The sequence below is a fragment of the Pelodiscus sinensis genome, chromosome 19 (assembly GCF_052426305.1).
Source record: "Pelodiscus sinensis isolate ZL-2025 chromosome 19, ASM5242630v1, whole genome shotgun sequence".
Lineage (NCBI taxonomy): Eukaryota > Metazoa > Chordata > Testudines > Trionychidae > Pelodiscus > Pelodiscus sinensis.
In genome coordinates, this window is record NC_143070.1 from 24,576,828 (window position 1) to 24,596,389 (window position 19,562).

General features: G+C 52.5%; 2 protein-coding genes across 2 annotated transcripts in view; one reads left to right on the forward strand and one right to left on the reverse strand.

Moving 5' to 3' along the window:
• The window catches only part of LOC142820483 (butyrophilin subfamily 1 member A1-like), a 646,031-nt gene that overhangs the window by 409,631 nt on the left and 216,838 nt on the right, over positions 1-19,562 (reverse strand). The window lies entirely within an intron of this gene.
• LOC149522316 (uncharacterized) lies at positions 3,393-18,722 on the forward strand. The gene is given in 10 exon segments (XM_089771004.1): positions 3,393-3,565; positions 6,593-6,722; positions 9,128-9,272; positions 10,267-10,382; positions 10,948-11,007; positions 13,009-13,209; positions 14,430-14,543; positions 14,828-16,218; positions 16,220-16,452; positions 16,454-18,722. Coding segments are annotated over 5 exon segments (2,142 nt in total). The 5' UTR covers positions 3,393-3,565; positions 6,593-6,722; positions 9,128-9,272; positions 10,267-10,382; positions 10,948-11,007; positions 13,009-13,022; the 3' UTR covers positions 16,671-18,722.

Consider the following 19,562-nt stretch of genomic DNA (forward strand, 5'->3'; position numbering starts at 1 on the left):
GTTTGTGACGCTGCATCAACTCTTGTCCCTGCCAATCTCCCGCCGGGCTCAACGCAAATACCGCCCCCCCCCCCCCGCCTTCGCCTGAGACGCGGCTCTCCTCGCCCCGCCCTTCCCACAGGCGGCGGGTCCCCACGTGGGGCGATGCCCGGTCAACCAGCTCAGATCCCCCATCTCTGGTTTTTTTTGCTTCCCACGTGCTCCGAGACTAAGTGGCTCCATTGCTCTCACCTGTACATGGGGATTTTCCTAACTTAGTCCCCATGGGCTTTCTGTTGCTATGTAGCGGTCATTCCTTAGTTTCTTTCAGTGAACATCTGGCAATATCCCGGTCAATCCTAAGCAGCCACCTCTGTGCCCAGGAGAAAAAGGCGTAAAGGAGGATTCCAACCTGCCTCAAGCAAAGAGAAGTTGGTTGCACTTTAATTGCAGTGGTGACGTACATGTCCCCCTGGGAGTTACTGACGCTACCTGCCCAAGGCCTTTGCTACTTTCTCTCTCGTGCATCTGGTTAAGGATTGACCTTTCTGTGCTATGGTTGTAAACTTCTGTCTGCTTCCAGGTCTGATCTTCACCCTTCTAGGCAAAACCATCTGCCATCGTGTACTGTAACCGTTTAGGCCTTTATGCAGCCTGTTCTCTCTGATACAATAAAAATACACCTAGAGTGCAAAAAAAAAAAAAAAAAAAAAAAGACGACGACCCACGTGGCTCCTGCTCCGTGCAAAGGGCTTGGGGGGGGAGGGGGCGCTCACCTGCTGCTGGACCCGCGGGGCGCCCAAGAGGCCCCGCCCTCTGCTGCCCCTATTGGCTGGTTGCAGAGCGGGGCGGGGCACTGTCCGCGCTCGCGGGGACCCGGGGCGGGGGGGTGAAGTCGGGGCCAGGGTCCTGGCGGGACATTTCTCCCCAAACCCGCCCAGGCCGGGCGCAGCAGGGTGAGGCTGGGGGGACATTGCAGCTGCCCCGGGAGCGCCCCGCCCGGAGGGGCCGAGGCCGCAGTGACCCCGGGGAAAGTCTCCGGCTGGAATCCACGTGCCCCTGCCCCAGATACAGTCCTCGCGCTAGGAGCCAGGGACCGGGCGCTCCTTGCAGCCCCCCCCCCCTCCGCGACCAGGTGACCGCTGCCTCCCCCTGCGAGCGCTGTTCCCAGCCTATGCGCTGGGGCGGGGTGGGGTGGCCCCACGTGGGGAGCCTGAGCGGGACAATGAGGGGGGGGCCGTAGGGCGCGGAAGGGGCTGTGGGGAGAATTCTGAGGCTGGGGGGGGAGCTGGGACGGGGACACTGGGGGAGGTGAAGGGAAGCAGAGAGGATGCGGGGAGGGGCTGGACGGGAAACCTGGGAGCAAGCGCAGCCTGGGGGAGGGGGGGGGGAGACAGACACTGGCAGCTCCCCCAGCCCGTGGGGTTGGGGAGGGGCTGCCCTGCCCGGCATCCGGGCTAGAATCTGTCTTTAATGCAAACTATAAATTGGGCGCCGTGGGGAGGAGGGATTGTGCTGCTGCTACTGCTTTAGTTGCAGCTGCTTCTCTGTCTCTACTTCTTTTTCTGCTGCTTTCTGCTTGTTCTTCTGTTGCTCCTTCTCCTGCTGCTCCTTCTTTTGTTTCTGCTATTGCTGCTGCTTGCTTTTTCCTCTCTTGTTTCTTCTCCTGTCGATGGCTTCTGCTGCTGATGATTTTTCTTTTCATCTGCTGCTGCTACTTCATCTGCTTCTGATGCTGCTACTTCTTGCACCGCTGCTGCTGTTTCTTCTGCTCCTTCTCCTGCTTCTGCTTGTTTTTCTGCGTCTCCTTCTTCTGCTTAAATCTGCTGCTCCTTCTGCTACTGCCACTTCTGTTGCTGTTGCTCCTTCTATGTTTCTTTTCCTGCTGCCGCTACTTCCTCTTTCTTCTGCTGAGACTTATTAGTGTTGTTCTGCTGCTGCTGCTTTGGTTTCCGCTGCTTCTCCTGCTGCAATTTCTTCTGCTGCTGTTCCTGCCTCTTTTATTCTGCTGATGTTTCTTCTTCTGCTGCTTGTTCTTCTGATCTGATGCTTCTACTTCAGCTGAGGTTTCTTCTGCTTCTGCCTCTTTTCTTCCCTTCTTATCCTGCTGCTCTTTCTGTAGCTGTTGATCCTTCCTCTGTTCTTCGTCTGCTGTTTCCATTTTTCGATTGATGCTGCTGCTACTTCTGCTTCTTCCTTTTTGGTTTCTTCTTTTGCTGCTTCTTCTTCTAGTGCTGTCACTGCTCTTTGCATCTGCTGCTGCTGCTTCTTCCACTGTGTCTGATTCTTCTGCTTCTGATTCGTCTGCTGTTTTTCTTCTCTTGCTGCTGCTCCTCCTTCTCCTGCTTGTTTTTCTGCTTCTTCTGAAGCTTCAATCTGCTGCTTCTTCTGTTTCATGTGTTGATTCTTCTGCTTTTGCTCCTGTTTCCTTTGTTGCTGCTACTACTTTTCTTCTTCTGCCACTGCTTCTGTTACCGCCTCTTTCTTCTACATCTTCCTCTTATTCTGCTGCTTCTTCAGATGTAGCATCTATGGCTGCTGCTGCTACTTCTTCCACATCTGCTTCTTGTGAGGTTGCTGCTGCTACTTCTTTTTCGGCTTCTTCTACTGCTGCCTCTTCTTCTGTTGCAGCTGCATCTCCTGCTCCTACTTTTTTTCCTGCTTTTTCTTCTTTTGTTTGTGCTGCTGCTTCTTTTGCTGGTTCTTCTGGTGCTCTTTATTCTGCTGCTGCTGCTGCTACTACTTCCTGTTTCTTCTGCTGCTGCACCTTATTAATTCTTATTTTGCTGCTGTTTCTTCAGTTGCTATTTCTTTGACTGCTGAAGTTTCTCTTGCTGCTGATACGGTTTTCCACTGTGTCTTCTTCTGCTGGTACTTCTGCTGCTGTTTTTTCTAATGTTGCTGTTGCTGCTTCTGCTATCTCTGCTTACTTCTGCTACTACTTATTGTTCTGTTTCTCCTTTTTCTGCTGCTGTTGCTGCTTCCTGTTTCTTCTGCTCCTATGGCACATCTCTTGCGGAAAAGCACATGGCAGCATGTACAGGCTCTTGCACAAGAACTCTTGCACAAAACAGTTCTTGCACAAGAAGCCTGCAGCTAGACATAGCCTGAGGGTGGAGCTGGGGCGGGGCGAGGGGAGACGACTGTTGGGTTCCTACTAGGGTGCCCAAGAGCACGTGCCTGTCAGGTGGGGACCAGCCGTTCACCCCCCCCCCCCACCTCCCTCACGCAGCCACGTGGGGAACCGCAGCCCGGCAAGTGCTAGAGCCCCGCCCCCCAGAGTAACGAAGGGAAATCTCGGAGTCCCTGGCTCCGGCTCCGAGAGGCGACAGCAGCCTGGGGGCCCCGCCCCGGGTCGGGGCCGGTCCCGGGTCACTGACCCGCCGCGCATGCGCGGTGTCACCCCTCCCGCGATTCGCTGCATCGCCTCTGCCGAGCCCAGGCCCCGCCCCCCGCTGCCATTGGCCGCTGGGCGGAGCCCGCAGCAGAGACTCCGCGCGAGCCCCAGTCGCGGTCGCTGCACGCGCTGAGGCGGGAATTGCGAAGGAGCCGTTGGGGCCGTTACTCGCCGCGCGCAGGAGCCGAGGTGGGGGCGGGGCCCGGGCTCGGCGCGGGGGAAGCGAAGGCGGCGGGAGCCCGGTTCTGTCCCCCGGCCCGTATTCAGTTGCTATTTCGGGAGGGGAGGGGCGGGGCCGGCTCGTTCCCCCCCCCCCCCCCCGGGGTTTCCCTCGGTCCCGGCGGGAGGCGCCCCGGTCGGACACGCGCCGGGGGCCCTGCAGGGAGGCGCGTTCCCCGCGGTACCAGCGTCCGGACACGCTACTGGACAGACAGGAGCGCTACTGCGCATGCGCCGTTCCCCAGCTCCCCCCCCCCCTTCACCAGCCTAATCTCAAGGGTAACCGCGAGGCAGCAGCTGGGGGCGGGGCTGGAGCAGCCCCTGCAGACCGGGGCGCGTGATCCCCGTGCAGCTCCCCACGCGGCCCGCCCGGACCCTCGCTGGGGGGACCCTGCGCAGGGGTCGCGCCCAGGGCGGGGGGGTCGGTACTTTCCTGGTTCACAGCTCTGGGAGCTGATCAGCGCAGCCAGGTGGATTCTGGGGTCCGTGTGATGCCCCAGGGACTTTCCCGGCCAGCTCAGGGACCGATGCCAGGGCCAGAGTGTGGGACATTTTCACCGAAGCCTCCAGGGCTGGGATGTCTCCCATTGGCTCTTTGGGATACAGAAAACAACCTGAGTCCGCTCCAGGGAGGGGACCGACCAGTTATTGCTGGAGGGGGGGCAAAGTGTGAGCTCAGGAAATCTTAACTGATCCTATTCCCCAGCCCAGAGGGAGCCATGGCTGCAGTGAGACCCATGAGAAGTCTCCAGAAGGAAGCAATGTGTCTCAAAAATAAAAATTAGTTGTCCTATGGAACCCTGTTTAACCCCCCCAAGTTCTTGCACGTCACCATTAACACACACACGCACGCTATAGAAACACTTATATTACAATTCTCTATTATATGCACACCTATACTATACATTTTTCAATGATGGAATTTAGCAATAGTCATTGCCTTCATTTATAGAGATGAAGAGGGACAAATTAAATACAAGTCAGATTACAGAAATGTATTTATTTTGTCCACATTCACGGTGTGCTTTTTTCCATTGTAATGATTAATTTCCAAAATGTTTGTTCAGCCATAAGAGCATTTTTTTTTCAGAATTACCAATCCTTGCTCTTCTATGAAAAAATGAGTCCATCACATGGAAGAATCTCTCACAGGCAGCTGATGGAGACAGAGGTCTGTTGGCCCTGGTGCACAGCTCCCTAATTCTAGGAAAAGAGTGCAGCAGATCCATGGTCTCTCCTGAAGAGGCCAAATACCCTTCAAGCTTCTTTGCAGTTTCATTTCTCTAAAATGACATAGTCTCTTATCTTTTCTAATCCCAGTTTCATGCTTGTTCCTAGTGGTCCTAACATTTGGCATCCAGATGTCAGCTGCTGTTAGCTCCAGGTCCTCAATTATTTCACCAAAACATTTCTGAATGCTGCACTGGAATCTATCTACCATCATGTTTCTTTGCAGTTTTGAAACCATCAAATATAATTTAAACTTAAAAAAACAACAAATGATCTGGTAGCACTTTATAGAAAACAAAACATATAGGCTGTGTCTAGACTGGCAAGTTTTTCCGCAAAATTAGGTGCTTTTGCGGAAAAACTTGCCAGCTGTCTACACTGGCAGCTTGAATTTCTGCAAGAACACTGAATTCCTACTTTAAGAAATCAGTGCTTCTTTCAGAAATACTATGCTGCTCCCATTCCGGCAAAAGCCCTCTTGCGCAAATCATTTGCGCAAGAGGGCCAGTGTAGGCAGCAAAGTACTGTTTTGCACAAAAAAGCCCCGATCGTGAAAATGGCGATCAGGGCTTTTTTGCGCAAAAGTGCATCTAGATTGGCACTGATGCTTTTCCACAAAAAGTGCTTTTGCAGAAAAGCATCCGTGCCAATCTAGACGTTCTGTTCCAAAAATGCTTTTAACAGAAAACTTTTCCGTTAAAAGCATTTCCGGAAAATCATGCCAATCTAAACACAGCCATAGATGGTATCATGAGCTTTCGTGGGCACAGCCTACTTCTTCAGATGACTGGAGTTTTGATTTTAGGATGTGCAGACCTATTTATTTTGGCTCTGCACATCCTAAACTCAAAACTCCAATCATCTGAAGAGGTGGGCTGTGCCCACGAAAGCTCGTTATACCATTTATATGTTGTCTATAAAGTGCTACCAGACCATTAGTCTGTACAGGATAAACTTGAAAAACAATGAACTCAGCTACGCCCTGAAGCTGGTATAATTTACGCAGCATCCATTCCATTAGTGTGCTTGTCTCTGATTAGAGACTATTTAGTACCTTCACCACTGGGCCCATAACCATGGCATATTCTGTCAATAAAACCAGCTCTGCTGGATTCAGCCTGTCGTATAGTCAATACATAATGTTAATACAAGTATCAGAGGGGTAGCCGTGTTAGTCTGAATCTGCAAAAGTGACGAGGAGTCCTGTGGCACCTTATAGACTAACTGAAGTGTAGGAGCATAAGCTTTCGTGGGCAAAGACCCACTTCGTCAGATGCATGTGACAAAGTGGGTCTTTGCCCACGAAAGCTTATGCTCCTACATTTCAGTTAGTCTATAAGGTGCCCCAGGACTCCTCGTCACTAATACAAATACAGAATGATCAGGGTTTGTGTTTTTAACAAAAAGAAAAGCATAAAGTGAAGAGCTTCTTGCATACTAATTTGGAGTCCTGGGAACACATTTCTCATGGACCCTTCTCCTTGTTCATTCAGTATGTACCGAATTCTCTCCACAGCCATGAACACAGTGTTCCATCTTTTCTGGCTTGGCCAAATGCACTGGGGCTTGCATTCTGCTTCCACCATTTTTGCTCCAATTGCTGAGTGTTCAGTTTTATTTCATAGTGCTTAGCATCTGGCAAAAGTGGACCTGGCCATCTCTTCTTAGGTGTCATTTGATTCTCCCTGTACCACATCTATAAATGAAACTAGGTTCTACAAGTGGCAGGCTCAATGTTGGTGTTTTGGTACAATTTATTCAATTTAGGCACAAACTGAAGAATCTGCAGCTGGTGGGCTGGTGCTACAGGACACAGCGAGCTGGCTCTCCAGAGCCTCTATTCCCTTGGGCCAGGCAGGAAAGCACAGGGTGCGTGTGTCTGGCTGCTGCGTTCACTGTGAGTAACTCTCCTTCCCTTCTCTGGGCCAGTAAATCGTTGGTGATTGTGCCACAGGACTGGCTGCAGGCGCTGGGTTTGCTTTCAGCCGGGAGCTGCCAGTGACTTGGGGCAAACGCTGACTTTGGGATGGGCAGAAACCAGAGTGTTGTGGGGCTTGGGGAGGGAGCAGGTCTCTGTCACTCAGGCTGTCCTGTGGGGGAGGGTTCCCTCGAATTGGTTCCGTCAATGTGTGGAATAAAATCATTCTGTGCACCAAGGCAGGTGCAGATGTGCACCACACATAGAAACAGGCTGGGGGGAGGCTGGTTCTGTTCATCACCTGGGCGGTGCCTGAATCTGTCCTGGGTGGCTGGCCAAGTGCTCAGCTTACAGGGAACACTGGTGGGGGGGACCCATGAGCAGCCCCAGCCCATGTCCCCACCCCCATCCAGGGCAGGTGGAGAGTCTGAGGCTCCCCACAACTGCCCTTGTGGTTCTTACCCCATTCATGTCACAGTAAGGACTGTCTGGGCAGCGGGGGATCCATGGACCCTCCATCTGCCCTGGGCAGGGGTACTAGGGCTGGCTCATCAGCCAGCGGCAGCTTTCGAGTTCCTGATCCCCAGGTGGATGGGTCTGTGATGGCCCCAGCTGCATTGGCACCCCAGGGCTTCTCTTCCTTGGGCAAGGTCCAGATTCTGGCCAGGGTGGGGGGCAGAGCCAAGGGGGAATGGGGAGGAGCAGGGGGCAACTGATGAGAAAAGAGGCCAGGCCAGACCTGCCCACCTTCAACAGTGGGAGGGGCCCTTGGCCTCCTGTTCTGGTGCCCCCTGAGGGGGATGGGCAAAGGTAGAGGTTACTCATTGTGACAGATGTATCTTGTATATCCATGGCAATATTGCACTCCTGCTCTAGGGGCTCGTGACAGGCAGGGGGAAGGTGGGGGGGGGGCGAGGAACTGGTTGGGGGTGCGGTTCCTACAGCCTGGGAGCGGGTTAATCCGACTCCACAAGAACTCAGGGGAGCTGGAGCCATTGCCCTGGCAGCTGCATGGCCCGTGGGGGGAGCAGCCTGCGCAGCCAGGGACATGCGTGGGGCAAAGAGCCCCTAGATGGCAGGGCGCTGGGCGGAGCAGCCCCGCTCCCGCAGCGTGGCCACAGGCGGGGACGTGCAGGTGCCCTCGCTCCACGCAGACCCCGCACCCTTCCCCCCCCCCCCCGGGAGAAGTGGAGCCGGCGGGGTCTGTGTGAAGGGGGTGGAGCTGTGGATGCCAGGGGGCGGGGAGGGTCTGTGGCCTTTGGGGCTCTGGAGGGCGTAGGGGATTCGGTGGGGGGGCAGAGATGGGACGGGGGGCAGACTGAGCAGCCGAGCCCGGAGCGTGTCTGCAGGGAGGGAGCCGGGGGAACTGGGGAATGTGCAGTAACAAGGGGGGGGAGGGTTTGGGGGCAGAACCCGGGGTTGGGAGGTTTGGGAGTGGAGCCCCCCTCGCACGTGACGGAGGTGACACGTGACCAGCCCCTCCGCTCCCCTGGGGGCGGGACTGTATCACCGCGGCCGGTCGGGCTGGGGCCTGCAGGGACCCGGTCTGAGCTAAGCCCTGGCACTGGATTTCCAGCAGAGTCACTGACCTGCGCATGCGCGATCTCACCGGGCCCCTCCATTCCGTGCGGGGTGGCCGGGTTTTCGTGCTTTCCCGCCCTGCTCAGGCCCTGCCCATCCCGCCGCGCCCTCAGCAGCAGCAGCGTCTGATACCGCTATGATCACTGCGCATGCGCGCTCTCAGGCAGTGCTAAGTGCTGTTACTCGCCGCGCTGCTTCGGGGGAGCGGGGAGCAGAGCGAGGTGGGCGGGGCTGGGTAGTTAAAGCTGGGGGGGCCCCTGAGGGCGGGGCTCTGCGTGGCCGGGGGGCAGGGCTGTTTGTTTGTTTCCCTCCGCGGCGCCTCATTGGCTGCCGGGCGCTTCCGTTGCTTCCGACGGTTGGGAGAGCCCCATGCTGTACATGCACGAGTTTCAAGGGCGGGCCAGACGGCTGCTGGAGGCCCTGCCCCTCGCTCCTGACCCACCTCCTCCCTCCCCACGTGTCTGTGGAGCAGCTGCTGCTGGGTGCGCGGCTGCACTTGAGTCCCAGCGGAGGGAGGGGGGTTGTGGGGCAGAGCCTCAGTGGGGGAGGTTTTTTGGGAGGGGCTCACACAGGCTGAGGGGGAGTTGGCCAGGAGGGGAGGCTGCAGCTCTCTTGTGCGAGTTGGGGGAGGGGCACAGCTTGGCTGAGGGGGCTGGGACCCCCCTTCTTGTGCTGCCTGTGGGGGGCTGCTCCAGCCGGGCAGGGGCCTCAGGCTTCTCGCTGCTGCCCCCTCTGTGGTTGAATGTTGCACGTTCAGCGCAGGGCCCATCGGCCCGTCTGTCTCTGGCTATTGGTGCCTCCAGACGCTCACACTCCACACAAGCCGAGAGACCGAAGATTGTGGCCGAGTTTCAGCAGCTGTGGCAGTTCCTGGAGAAACAAGAGCGACTCCTGCTGGCCCCCAGCTGGGAGGGGAAGTGTCAGAAGCCAGCGAGTGAATTCCTGCAGGTGAGACTGAGGGAGAAACATCCCAGCTCCCCACACAGGGAAGGGAGGCTCCTGAATAACAAACTTTGGGATCCAACCATCAGATCTGGGTGTAACTCAGCGTGTGCATTGCTGCCATGCGAGTGACTCTTGTGCTTTGCAGACCTGTTGGAGATGGCAAAGCCCCATTAGCTCATGGACTCTATGGCCCTGGGGCCAGGTCAGGGCGTCTCTTCCCCATATTTGCAAAATGCCTTCCCTGTGTGTGTCCAGTGCAGCTGAGATTCTTTTCTGTCTCTTCTCTATGACGTCAGAAACAGCTTGAACAGGTAGGTGGCTCGCACTCCTGTCACACTGCACAGCGCAGGAAAAGAGCTTGGAGCTGATGTTGGCACCACATCTCCCCAGGGCTCTACAGCCAGATGTTGGATAGAAATGTCTCTGACTCACTTAATTCTGAGGGTCTCACCCTTGCACAGGTGACTCTGGAATTCCCCATTCAGGGGCACAGTCTGACTTCAGATATTTCCTAGAGCTGTCACCTCCCTAGGGACTGTCTGCCTCAGGACTGTGGGGCTGGAATATGGGTCTGTCACTGCTGGGCACTGGGCACATTTAGACCAGGGCAGCAGGGACCCAGAGTCTGTCTTACCTGAGGGCTGTTTAGAGACCTGTGAGGGAGGAGCTGGTGTCTCAGTCTGGTTCCTAGTGGGCAGATTCCTGCAGCCCTTCACCTGGGAACATCCTGTCCCTCATGGCCTGGAGGCCAAAGAGTAAATTGGCCATTGAGACTCAATTCCACTTTTGTCCCCAGCTGATCTCTCTGGGCCAGAGATGAGGAACAGCAGTGGGACCTTTCAGGGGAAGGTTGCACAGCCATGGGCTGTGTTGCCCCTGCTCTCAGGCTGGGGGAATTCAAGGAATTCTAACTCCAGGCCTGTTAGAGCTGAGACTTCCTAGCCAAATCTTATCATCTGTAAATGAAATAGAATCACGTGGAATTGTTTCTATTCAGGTGTGAGACAGGGCAGTTCCAGCTGCCAGAGGAGATTTCCCCTGAACTGGAAGAACAAGTCAGTGCTTTCTCCCAGATAACGACTGCGCTGTCGGAGACTCTGAGGGAATTCGAAGGTACCTAGAAGGGATGGAGTAGGGGAAAGTTGTTTAACTATTAGAAACTGAATCTGGCCTTTGAAGCCAACCTTCCCCTGCCTCAATTCCCACATGGAGAATGACGGCCCCATCATGCTGCTCTCCTTAGAGGCACTGAGCAAACAGAGTCAACTGCTTGCAAATAGAGCCAAGGGTTTGCAAACTCTGAGCCTCCCGTTGGTGTCAAGGGATCAAAATAGGTAAAGTTAATGTCATGGCAATTTCTTCACCCCAGCACAGGTCTAGGTTATGACAAGAGGTGGTTAGTGACTGAGAGAAACCAGGTGGGAGGGGATGAGGAGGGAAAAGTAAATCTCGCTTTCAGTTTGTGTCTCCTGGGGCGGGATGAGGCTGCAGAGATGTTGGCTTCATTGCTGGGAGGTGCCCAAGCAAGAGGACACAGAAGGTTTCAGACCTTTTCATACTTAACACTTGAGTGTGTCTGTCTGGTCTGTGATACAAGTGAAATGCACAGTTCATAGTGGGAACGTTATTGTAAATAGGAAAGCCTGGAATCTCACCTCTCTTATCCCTTCCCCACCAGACACTCTGCCCTCTGCACTGGAGACAGCAAGAGGAAAATCCCTGGGAGTTTTCAGACAAAGTGAGTTTGCTGGTGGAAATTCTTTAAATGATGAGAAAATTCCTGTGAAAACATCTTCATGGGATTGTCATTGAAGTTACCAACCAGACCCAGCAACCACAGTGCACACAGCTCTAAATCTCACCCACTGATCAGCGAGGAGCCCCAGGGGCACTGCATGAGGACCTGCAGACACTTTGAGAAACACTGATGTATGAGGTGTGATGCTAAAGGGGTGAAGTTAAAGCACACAACGGACGGCACCTTCAGGCTCAGATTTCACTGCTCAGTCAGTTTCAATATGGGGTTGGTTTCAAACAGTATATAGGCTGAAAAGCTGGGAGCTGTCTGGCTTCCACGGTATCAGTTTGTTTATGGCGAGAAATTGCTAGATCCCCAAGGGCTCTTCGGTCTAGTACAGGCCTGGGCAAAATACAGCCCAGGGGCCGTATCTAGCTCGCCAGGCCATTGGATCTGGCCCACTGATGCTTAGCGAGCAATGGGCTAGTTCCGTGTTTGCCACTTCCCACCTGCAAGCCACCAAAAGCAAAGGTGAGTCCGGAGGTGAAGCAGGAAGGCTACAGGCACTGCTTCCACCCCATGACAATCATTGGCTGGTTTCTGGCCAGAAAGGAAGCACAGTGCCCCCTCCTCTCCGGCTCATAGTTATTCACACACACACATGGCCCCGCTGCCCGTGCGAGGGTTGGGCAGGCTCCTTGCCTGCCTCAGAGAGGTGCTTGGCTGTTGGCCAGGAGTCACTCAGGTAAGTCTCCTGGCCAGAGCTTGCCTCCGGCACCCCAGTCTCTCCCTTCCCCTCCTAATTCTCTGCCTCCCACTCCTGCCCCCCACTCCACATACCCAAACTCTTTGTTCTCTTCCTGCATTCAAGTATGCAAGAAGCTCTTCATGGTCAGAAACCCTCAGCCCCCTATTTGTCCACTCAGCCACTTCTCTTAATTAACCTTACTTTAAATATCTCATGAGTAGTTGGCTAATCCAGTGCCCCAGATCACACCTGCCTCCTTAACCCAACTCCTTCCCAGACCCCTCTTTCCCTCCTGCATCCCAAACCCTCACCCAAAGCTCCTTTCTTCCCCCTGTGTCCATCCCATTCACTGTATTTCCTGCTTAATGTCTTGGAAGAGTGCAGCTCTCAACCACTTTCCAAAATCTTGGAGTGCCTCCCCCCCCCATCAAAATTAATTTCCCATCCCTGGTCTAGTGGATACAGCTCAGTGAGAGCCAGTAAGTGAAAGCTGCATCCAGAGAATTTCAGGCTAGTGAGGAGGCACAAATACTTGATGGGTAAGAAAGAGGATTCGCTGCTGAAACAAATGAGCAAAGAACTGGTGGGTTCTCCATCTCTTGATGTCTTCAAATCAGCACTGGGCAACTTTCTAGAAAACATGCTGTGCGGAAACAGCTTTGTGCATGGGTAGCTGGGCTAAGTGTAATGGCTTGTGCCGCAGAGGGGACAGACTACATGGCTAAGGATATCTTCTGATGCCATGAATCCATGGATTTTAAGGTCTTATCTTGCAAACACTCAGTACACGTGTTTAATAATATGCATCTGAATACTTGTATTAACTTCACTTCCTCTCTGTTGTGGAGAGAGTTTATAAAGTCTATGTCAGATGAGAGAACCAAAGTTTGGGCTGCAAATCAATGCATGAAGACTAAGGATTATAAATACTGCAGCCCAAATTAAATTAAACGTATGTCCATGTTCAGGCAGATGAATATATGACTTCTTAACAGAAACACTGGGTGCTAAGAACTGAATCCCCATTGTTACAGGCAAAGTAATGTAACTCAAGCTAGGTATTGAGAGAAATAAATACAGCTTTCAGATCTAACTCGTGTGTGGTGTTTATGGAATATCTACACTCAGCGTTTGCCCAAAACTGCAGAGTCCAGCATGTTTTTCACCAGGGACAGAGTCTGAGCAGAATTGGGGTGTGGAAAGGATTAAAGCCCTCTTTGAAATGTCTCCAATTCCCCTTCTCCCCCTACCAGGCTGCAGAACACCCATGTCTGACTCCAGCTCAGCCCCTGGCCTGCAGAGCCAGGGACAGGAAATGGCTGTGGCGGAGCCGGTGAGCTTTGAGGACGTGGCTGTGTATTTCTCTGAGGATGAATGGGCTCTGCTGGACCCGGGCCAGAGAGCCCTCTACGGGGATGTGATGCAAGAGAATTACGAGGCTGAGAGCTGGCTGGGTGAGGATTCCTGTCCCTTTGTGTAACAGAAGCTGGGTGGGCTCTGGAGCAGCTGGGTTGGGTTTGGTTCAGGGTCCCTCATTGCCTGAACCCCCAATATCAGCAGTATTGGCCCCAGTAATCCTGGCTCCTGTGTGAGAGGAGGTTCAGTGACATAATAGTGGTGCTGCTCTTCCCACAGCCAAGGTCTCATTGTGGTTCCCACCATCTTGCCCATGTTGTGCCTTGGCCGGAGTGTCAGCTGAAGGGCCCAGACAGGAACAGAAGGGACCAGAGTTGTGGGACAGGGTGCAGCTGCTCTTAGTGTCTACAGTGTCCCCTTGTGCTATTGTGCAGAGCCCCTGGAAGGAAGGCATCAACTCAGAGTCCTTGGCTGCCTCTGGTAGATTCTGTGCAACCCAGAGGGGCACCAAACGGCAGGCTCGATTGGCCACAACAGGAGGGCTGCTGTTGCTGGCAGAGTAGAACCAAGGCTGCAGAAGGGGACCTGAGCTGCAGGAGCATTTATGAGCATTAGAGAAGCAGCCCATCATGTCTCCACCTTGGCAGGCCACAGGAAGAGGCCGGCACTGCCCTGGCTGTCTGCAGGACTGACCGCTGTTGTGGGCAGCTGACAGGGCCCACCATGGCACAGTCAGTCAGGATCAGGAGTTTGGACCATAGGCAGGGCCTGAAGTGGCCAGCCAAGGATTCATTTTCCTGATCAGACAATTTCTCTGCCTCCTTCTGGCTCAAGAAGAGTATCTGAGCCCAAGAGCAGGGCAAGTCCAGCCCCAAGCCAAGAGCTTTGTGGCTCTAGAGCTCTGCTGGATCCTTTCCCTCTCAGCCCTAGAGACCTGACATGTGGCAGCTCAAATATGAGTCCTGGCTAGAGGCGTCTGTCAGTCCTGAAAGTCTTAGAGCTCTCCACTTATGAGCAGTGTGTTTCTGTCCTGCTCAAGTATGGAACAGGCCCTAAGGGAGACTGAGTTGTATCCTGCAGAGTGCATCGGAGTGCTCAGTTCCCCATGGGAGTCTGCTGGGCTATTCCCAACATGGTAGTGGTGCAGGGGGAGCATGGAATTGGTGTGTCCTGGGATCTTGTACCAGCCAGAGACCATTCTCTGGAAGGTGGGGAAGGAGCCTGTCTGGGTAGGTGGCTCAGATCCTGGCTTTGGAAGCAGGAATGGCACAGACCTTAGTGAACAAGATCAGCACTTGGTTAATTGCTCCCCAAATAGGATTTCCAGTCTCCAAAACTCATGCGCTCTCCTGGGTGGAGCAAAAGGAAGAGCAGCAGATCCCGGATCTCCAAGGCTGTGAGGAAGGGGAGCTCATAAGTGACACGCACACAGGTGAGAAATCAGCTAAACTGACTCAAACCAATTTCTGTGTTTGCATAGCAGATGTTGGTTGTGTTTTCATGAAGTCTGACTGGCCCTTCAGCCTGTCTCAATTCCAGTCTGAGAGTGCTGGGTGGGGAAATAGTGATGGGGGAGCAGGGTGAACTCAGCTCATGATTATTGTGTCTTTCCAGCCATTCTTTGGGTTTCTCCCCCATTTTCTATTCACCATTCAGAATTTTTCTTTCAGCTCAGCTCAGGGAATGACTCCTGTGTGGTTTCTCTCTCCATCCCAGCAGGTGATGGGATACTGAATGAGAATAGTGAGAGGAGTCTTCAGAAGGAAGGACCTGAACAAATGGCTCCATGTGGGGTGTTAGTGGGAACATATGAAGGGCATGTTTCTCAGAGTCCCGAGCAAGGAGAGACTTCTGAGAGTCAGCGTAGTCTACAAAGGCAGCATGGAAACCATCCAGAAGCAGGACAGGATAAATCCAGTCACAGGAGCAGAAGGTTGAAAACAAACATAGAAACTGTTCAAAAGAAAATCCCCCATCAACATTCACCTTGTTCTTGCAGTGACTGTGCAACTCTTATTAAATATGAAAGAGCCCACACAGGAGAGAAACCATTCAGCTGTTCTGACTGTGGGAAAAGCTTCAGTCAGTGGTCAAACCTTGTTGTCCATAGGAGAGCCCACACAGGAGCGAAACCCTTCAGCTGCTCTGACTGTGGGAAAAACTTCAGTCAGTGGTCAAACCTTGTTGTCCATAGGAGAGCCCACACAGGAGAGAAACCCTTCAGCTGCTCTGACTGTGGGAAAAGCTTTAGGCAGAGGTCACACCTTATTAGACATAGGACAACCTACACAGGAGAGAAACTCTTCAGCTGCTCTGACTGTGGGAAAAGATTCAGTCAGAGATCACACCTTTTTATCCATAGGAGAGGTCACACGGGAGAGAAACCCTTCAGCTGCTCTGACTGTGGGAAAAGCTTCAGTCAGACCTCAACCCTTGTTACCCATAGGAGAGCCCACACAGGAGAGAAACCCTTCAGCTGCTCTGACTGTGGGAAAAGCTTCAGTCACAGGTCACACCTTGTTATACATAGGAGAACCCACACAGGAGAGAAACCCTTCAGCTGCTCTGACTGTGGGAAAAGCTTCAGTCAGAGATCACACCTTCTTATCCATAGGAGAGTCCACACAGGAGAGAAACCCTTCAGCTGCTCTGACTGTGGGAAAAGCTTCAGTCAGACCTCAACCCTTGTTATGCATAGGAGAGTCCACACAGGAGAGAAACCCTTCAGCTGCTCTGACTGTGGGAAAAACTTCAGCCGGCAGTCATACCTTGTTACCCATAGGAGAGCCCACACAGGAGAGAAACCCTTCAGCTGCTCTGACTGTGGGAAAAGCTTCAGTCACAGGTCACACCTTGTTATACATAGGAGAACCCACACAGGAGAGAAACCCTTCAGCTGCTCTGACTGTGGGAAAAGCTTCAGTCAGAGATCACACCTTGTTATCCATAGGAGTGTTCACACAGGAGAGAAACCCTTCAGATGCTCTGACTGTGGGAAAAACTTCACTCGGCAGTCATACCTTGTTACCCATAGGAGAGCCCACACAGGAGAGAAACCCTTCAGCTGCTCTGACTGTGGGAAAAGCTTCAGTCAGACCTCAACCCTTTGTTATCCATAGGAGAGTCCACACAGGAGAGAAACCCTTCAGCTGCTTTGACTGTGGGAAAAGCTTCAGTCAGACCTCAACCCTTGTTATCCATAGGAGAGTCCACACAGGAGAGAAACCCTTCAGCTGCTCTAACTGTGGGAAAAGCTTCAGTCACAGGTCACACCTTTTTATACATAGGAGAACCCACACAGGAGCCAAACCCTTCAGCTGCTCTGACTGTGGGAAAAGTTTGTCAGAGTTCATACCTTGTCATCCATAGGAGGAGTCACACGGGGGATAAACCGTTCAGCTGCTCTGTGGGAAAAACTTCAGTCAGTCCTCAACCCTTGTTAGACGTAGGAAAACCCATACGAAAGAAGCTATTCACCTGCTCTCACTGTAGGAAATGCTGCAGTCAGAGGTCACACCTTGTTATCCATGAGAACTCTCACAGGAGTGAAATCCTTTAACTGCTCTGATTTTGGGAAATGCTATAGTGAGAGTTCAAGTCTTGTTGCATATAGTTGAACCCACATAGGTGAGAAACCCTATAGTGGTGGTGAGGAAAATTTTTCTCTGTTAACAGAATCCAGCCTGCCTATGGCTTTTATCCTGTCCACAAGGCAGTGCCAGGCCCCACCTCCAAATGAAGATGTACTGAGGGGGAAGGCGCTTAAGCCCAACCCCCTCTTCATGCTTTGCAACCACTAGAGAGGAGGCAGTGCTATGTTGAGTCTTTGCTACACAACCTAAGGCTAGCACTAGCGGCACTGCTGCCACTGCACTGCTGGCCTCAAGGGCCACATGACCATGTCAGGGGTGCCTCTGGGGCCGGTCCTGGGCTGCATGGCTGCAGCAGCACCACCTCCAGCCCTGGACTGAATGGGTGCAGTAGTGGTGCCTCTGGTGTGTGGGGCTGGTCCTAGTCTGTGTGGCTGCTGCTGCAGCAGCAGAGCCTCCTTCCAGGGTGACCAGGACAGTGTGACTGGAGATGTTGCTGCAAGGGGTCCCAAATCCAGGTAATATTTACTGTCCTTCCCAGACACTCCCTCCCAATCACCTCAATTCCCTTTCCGCCAGCAGCCAGCACCCCTAGCTTGCACTGACACCCTCATTTTTACTTGCACCCTCTCTCCTGGCCACACATTGCATCTTCCCTCTTGCTAGACACCTGCCTGGTTCTGTATCCCAGATCCTTCCTCAAGACCCCAACCTTTTCTTGAGGCTCCTGTCATGTTATTGGATTTTAAGGTGAGCATACTCACCTTAAGAGCATTGCTGTGCTCAAAGGAAACTGTTTGCCCCAAATTTGGTACAAAGTGGGCCATGTGAGGTGTTGCTGCAAGGGGGCCCAAAGCAAAGTAACATTTGCTGTCATCCCCCGGATATCCCCTCCCAATCTCCTCAATTCCCTTTCCCCCAGCAGCTTGAACCCCCAGCTTGCTCTGACAACCTCCTTTTTTATTGCACCATCTCTCCTGGCCACATACTGCACCTTATTCCTGGCCAGACACCTTCCTGTTTCTGCATCCCAAATCCTCAAAACCCCAACCCTTTCTTGAGGCCCGTCACATTATTGGAGTTTAAGGCGAGCATACAGATAACTGCTGTGATCACAGGGAACTGTTTGCCCCAAATTTGGTACAAAGTGGCCCGTGTGAGGTGTCAAACGAAAGCTGATATTGTGCTGATTCTGTGTATGGCATTCGTGTACTTGTTTGGAGTTTGTATGGGGAGTTATGACTATGGGCTCTGCTGATGCTGTGTATGGACTACTTGTCATGAGGATGGAATGTCCAATGAGTGACTATGCTAAACAGTAGGGCTCCAAGGACAATGGTTCTCAGGATGGCCAATACACACCTGAAGAATGCGTGTGGAAAGCTGCAAAGCAGCCAGGGCACAATGGCTACTGGCATATGAAACAGGTCACTTGACCATGTAACTAGCTCCAGCTTGGGAGACTTCTTATCTCAGATGCAGCCTTGCTAAGGACAGAGACACGGGAAGGATTGCTGACTCATCCTGACACACAATGTATCCCAAAGACTTATGCTAGAAGTTTGTAACATCTCCACTAAGATCCTGCATTAAGAACTTGCTGATTGATGTATATAATGTATTCTAATAGCCTTAGTCTCAACCTTTTGTCTTTTATTAATAAATGTTTAGATTCTAAAGGATTGGTCCACTGTGATCTGGTGGGTAAGATCTAAAGTATAAACTGTCCAGGGATTCATGGCTTTTTCTTTTGAACTGGGTGGATCTTTTTTGGGTTTGAGAGATTGGGCTTTATAACCCCTCACCTGTGTGTAAGCCCAGGGCTGATTGTGGCATAGAAAGAGCTGGGGTATCTGAGGGGTTTTGCTCATGAGGCTTCCTGCAGGCTGGATTGGCAGTTGAAGGGTTCAGTGTGACTGGTTTGTGGCCTATTTTGGAAAGGTCTCCAGTCAAGCACTGTCAGCAGTCCTGGTTTTGAGCAATTTGCCCTGAGTGGATTCCCTCAGCAGTGTTCAGACCCGCCCTAGCCCGGTGCAGCCAATCACAGCCCTGCTGTCTTCAAACCTTCTGTTTGCTAATGGAAACTCACTGTTAATTACATAGTCAAGCCATTTTTCTAGGGCTGCATCTGGGCAGCTGCATTTGAATTATTAAAGAGATTAAACCTTTTAACTTTCTCATGTTAGTTGATCAAACTTTATTCTAAAGTAAGTAAAATATTTATGTCCAATACATACTGTGGAGGTAGGCCTCATTAGCCTGGCCACAGACTGAATAGTATGCATTGTATCCTGTGTCAGAAGCAAGCTTCCTAAGCAAGTTGAGCAAGAAACCACAATGCTGTTAAAAAAATCACACTGCTTGCACTTTATCAGGTCAAGCAGATGTTGCCATCTACGATTAAAGTGCCTTACTTCCTCTTTTCTCTGTAAATTTCCACTGGGGCTTTGTAAGAAGGTATAAATATCTCAGGCATTTGAGTGTGAGGAGGGGCTTGTATCGGTAAGGGGTAACTCCCTGCCATCTGCAGCCCCGCCTTCCCCCCAGCTGGGATATTAAAATGGTTTTGTCTGACTTGAACCCTAAACCTAGCATGTGTTTATTTCACAACACTTCTGATGCCGTGACTCAGAGCCATGCATCCTGCTTTTCGCTCCAGAGAAACAATGGACCACTCCCTACTTAACTCCAGGCATCACGAGCAAGGTGAGGGGCCTTTTAAATCCCTACTTTGAGAATCAGTCGAAGGCTTCCGGTTGGCTTCAGGTGCTTGGTGGAATTGCTGGATCCAAACCTTTAAACTCAGGCCAGTTCAAAACCAGTGTGCCTGCTTAAAAAAAACAGTTATCAGGAATCCGGAA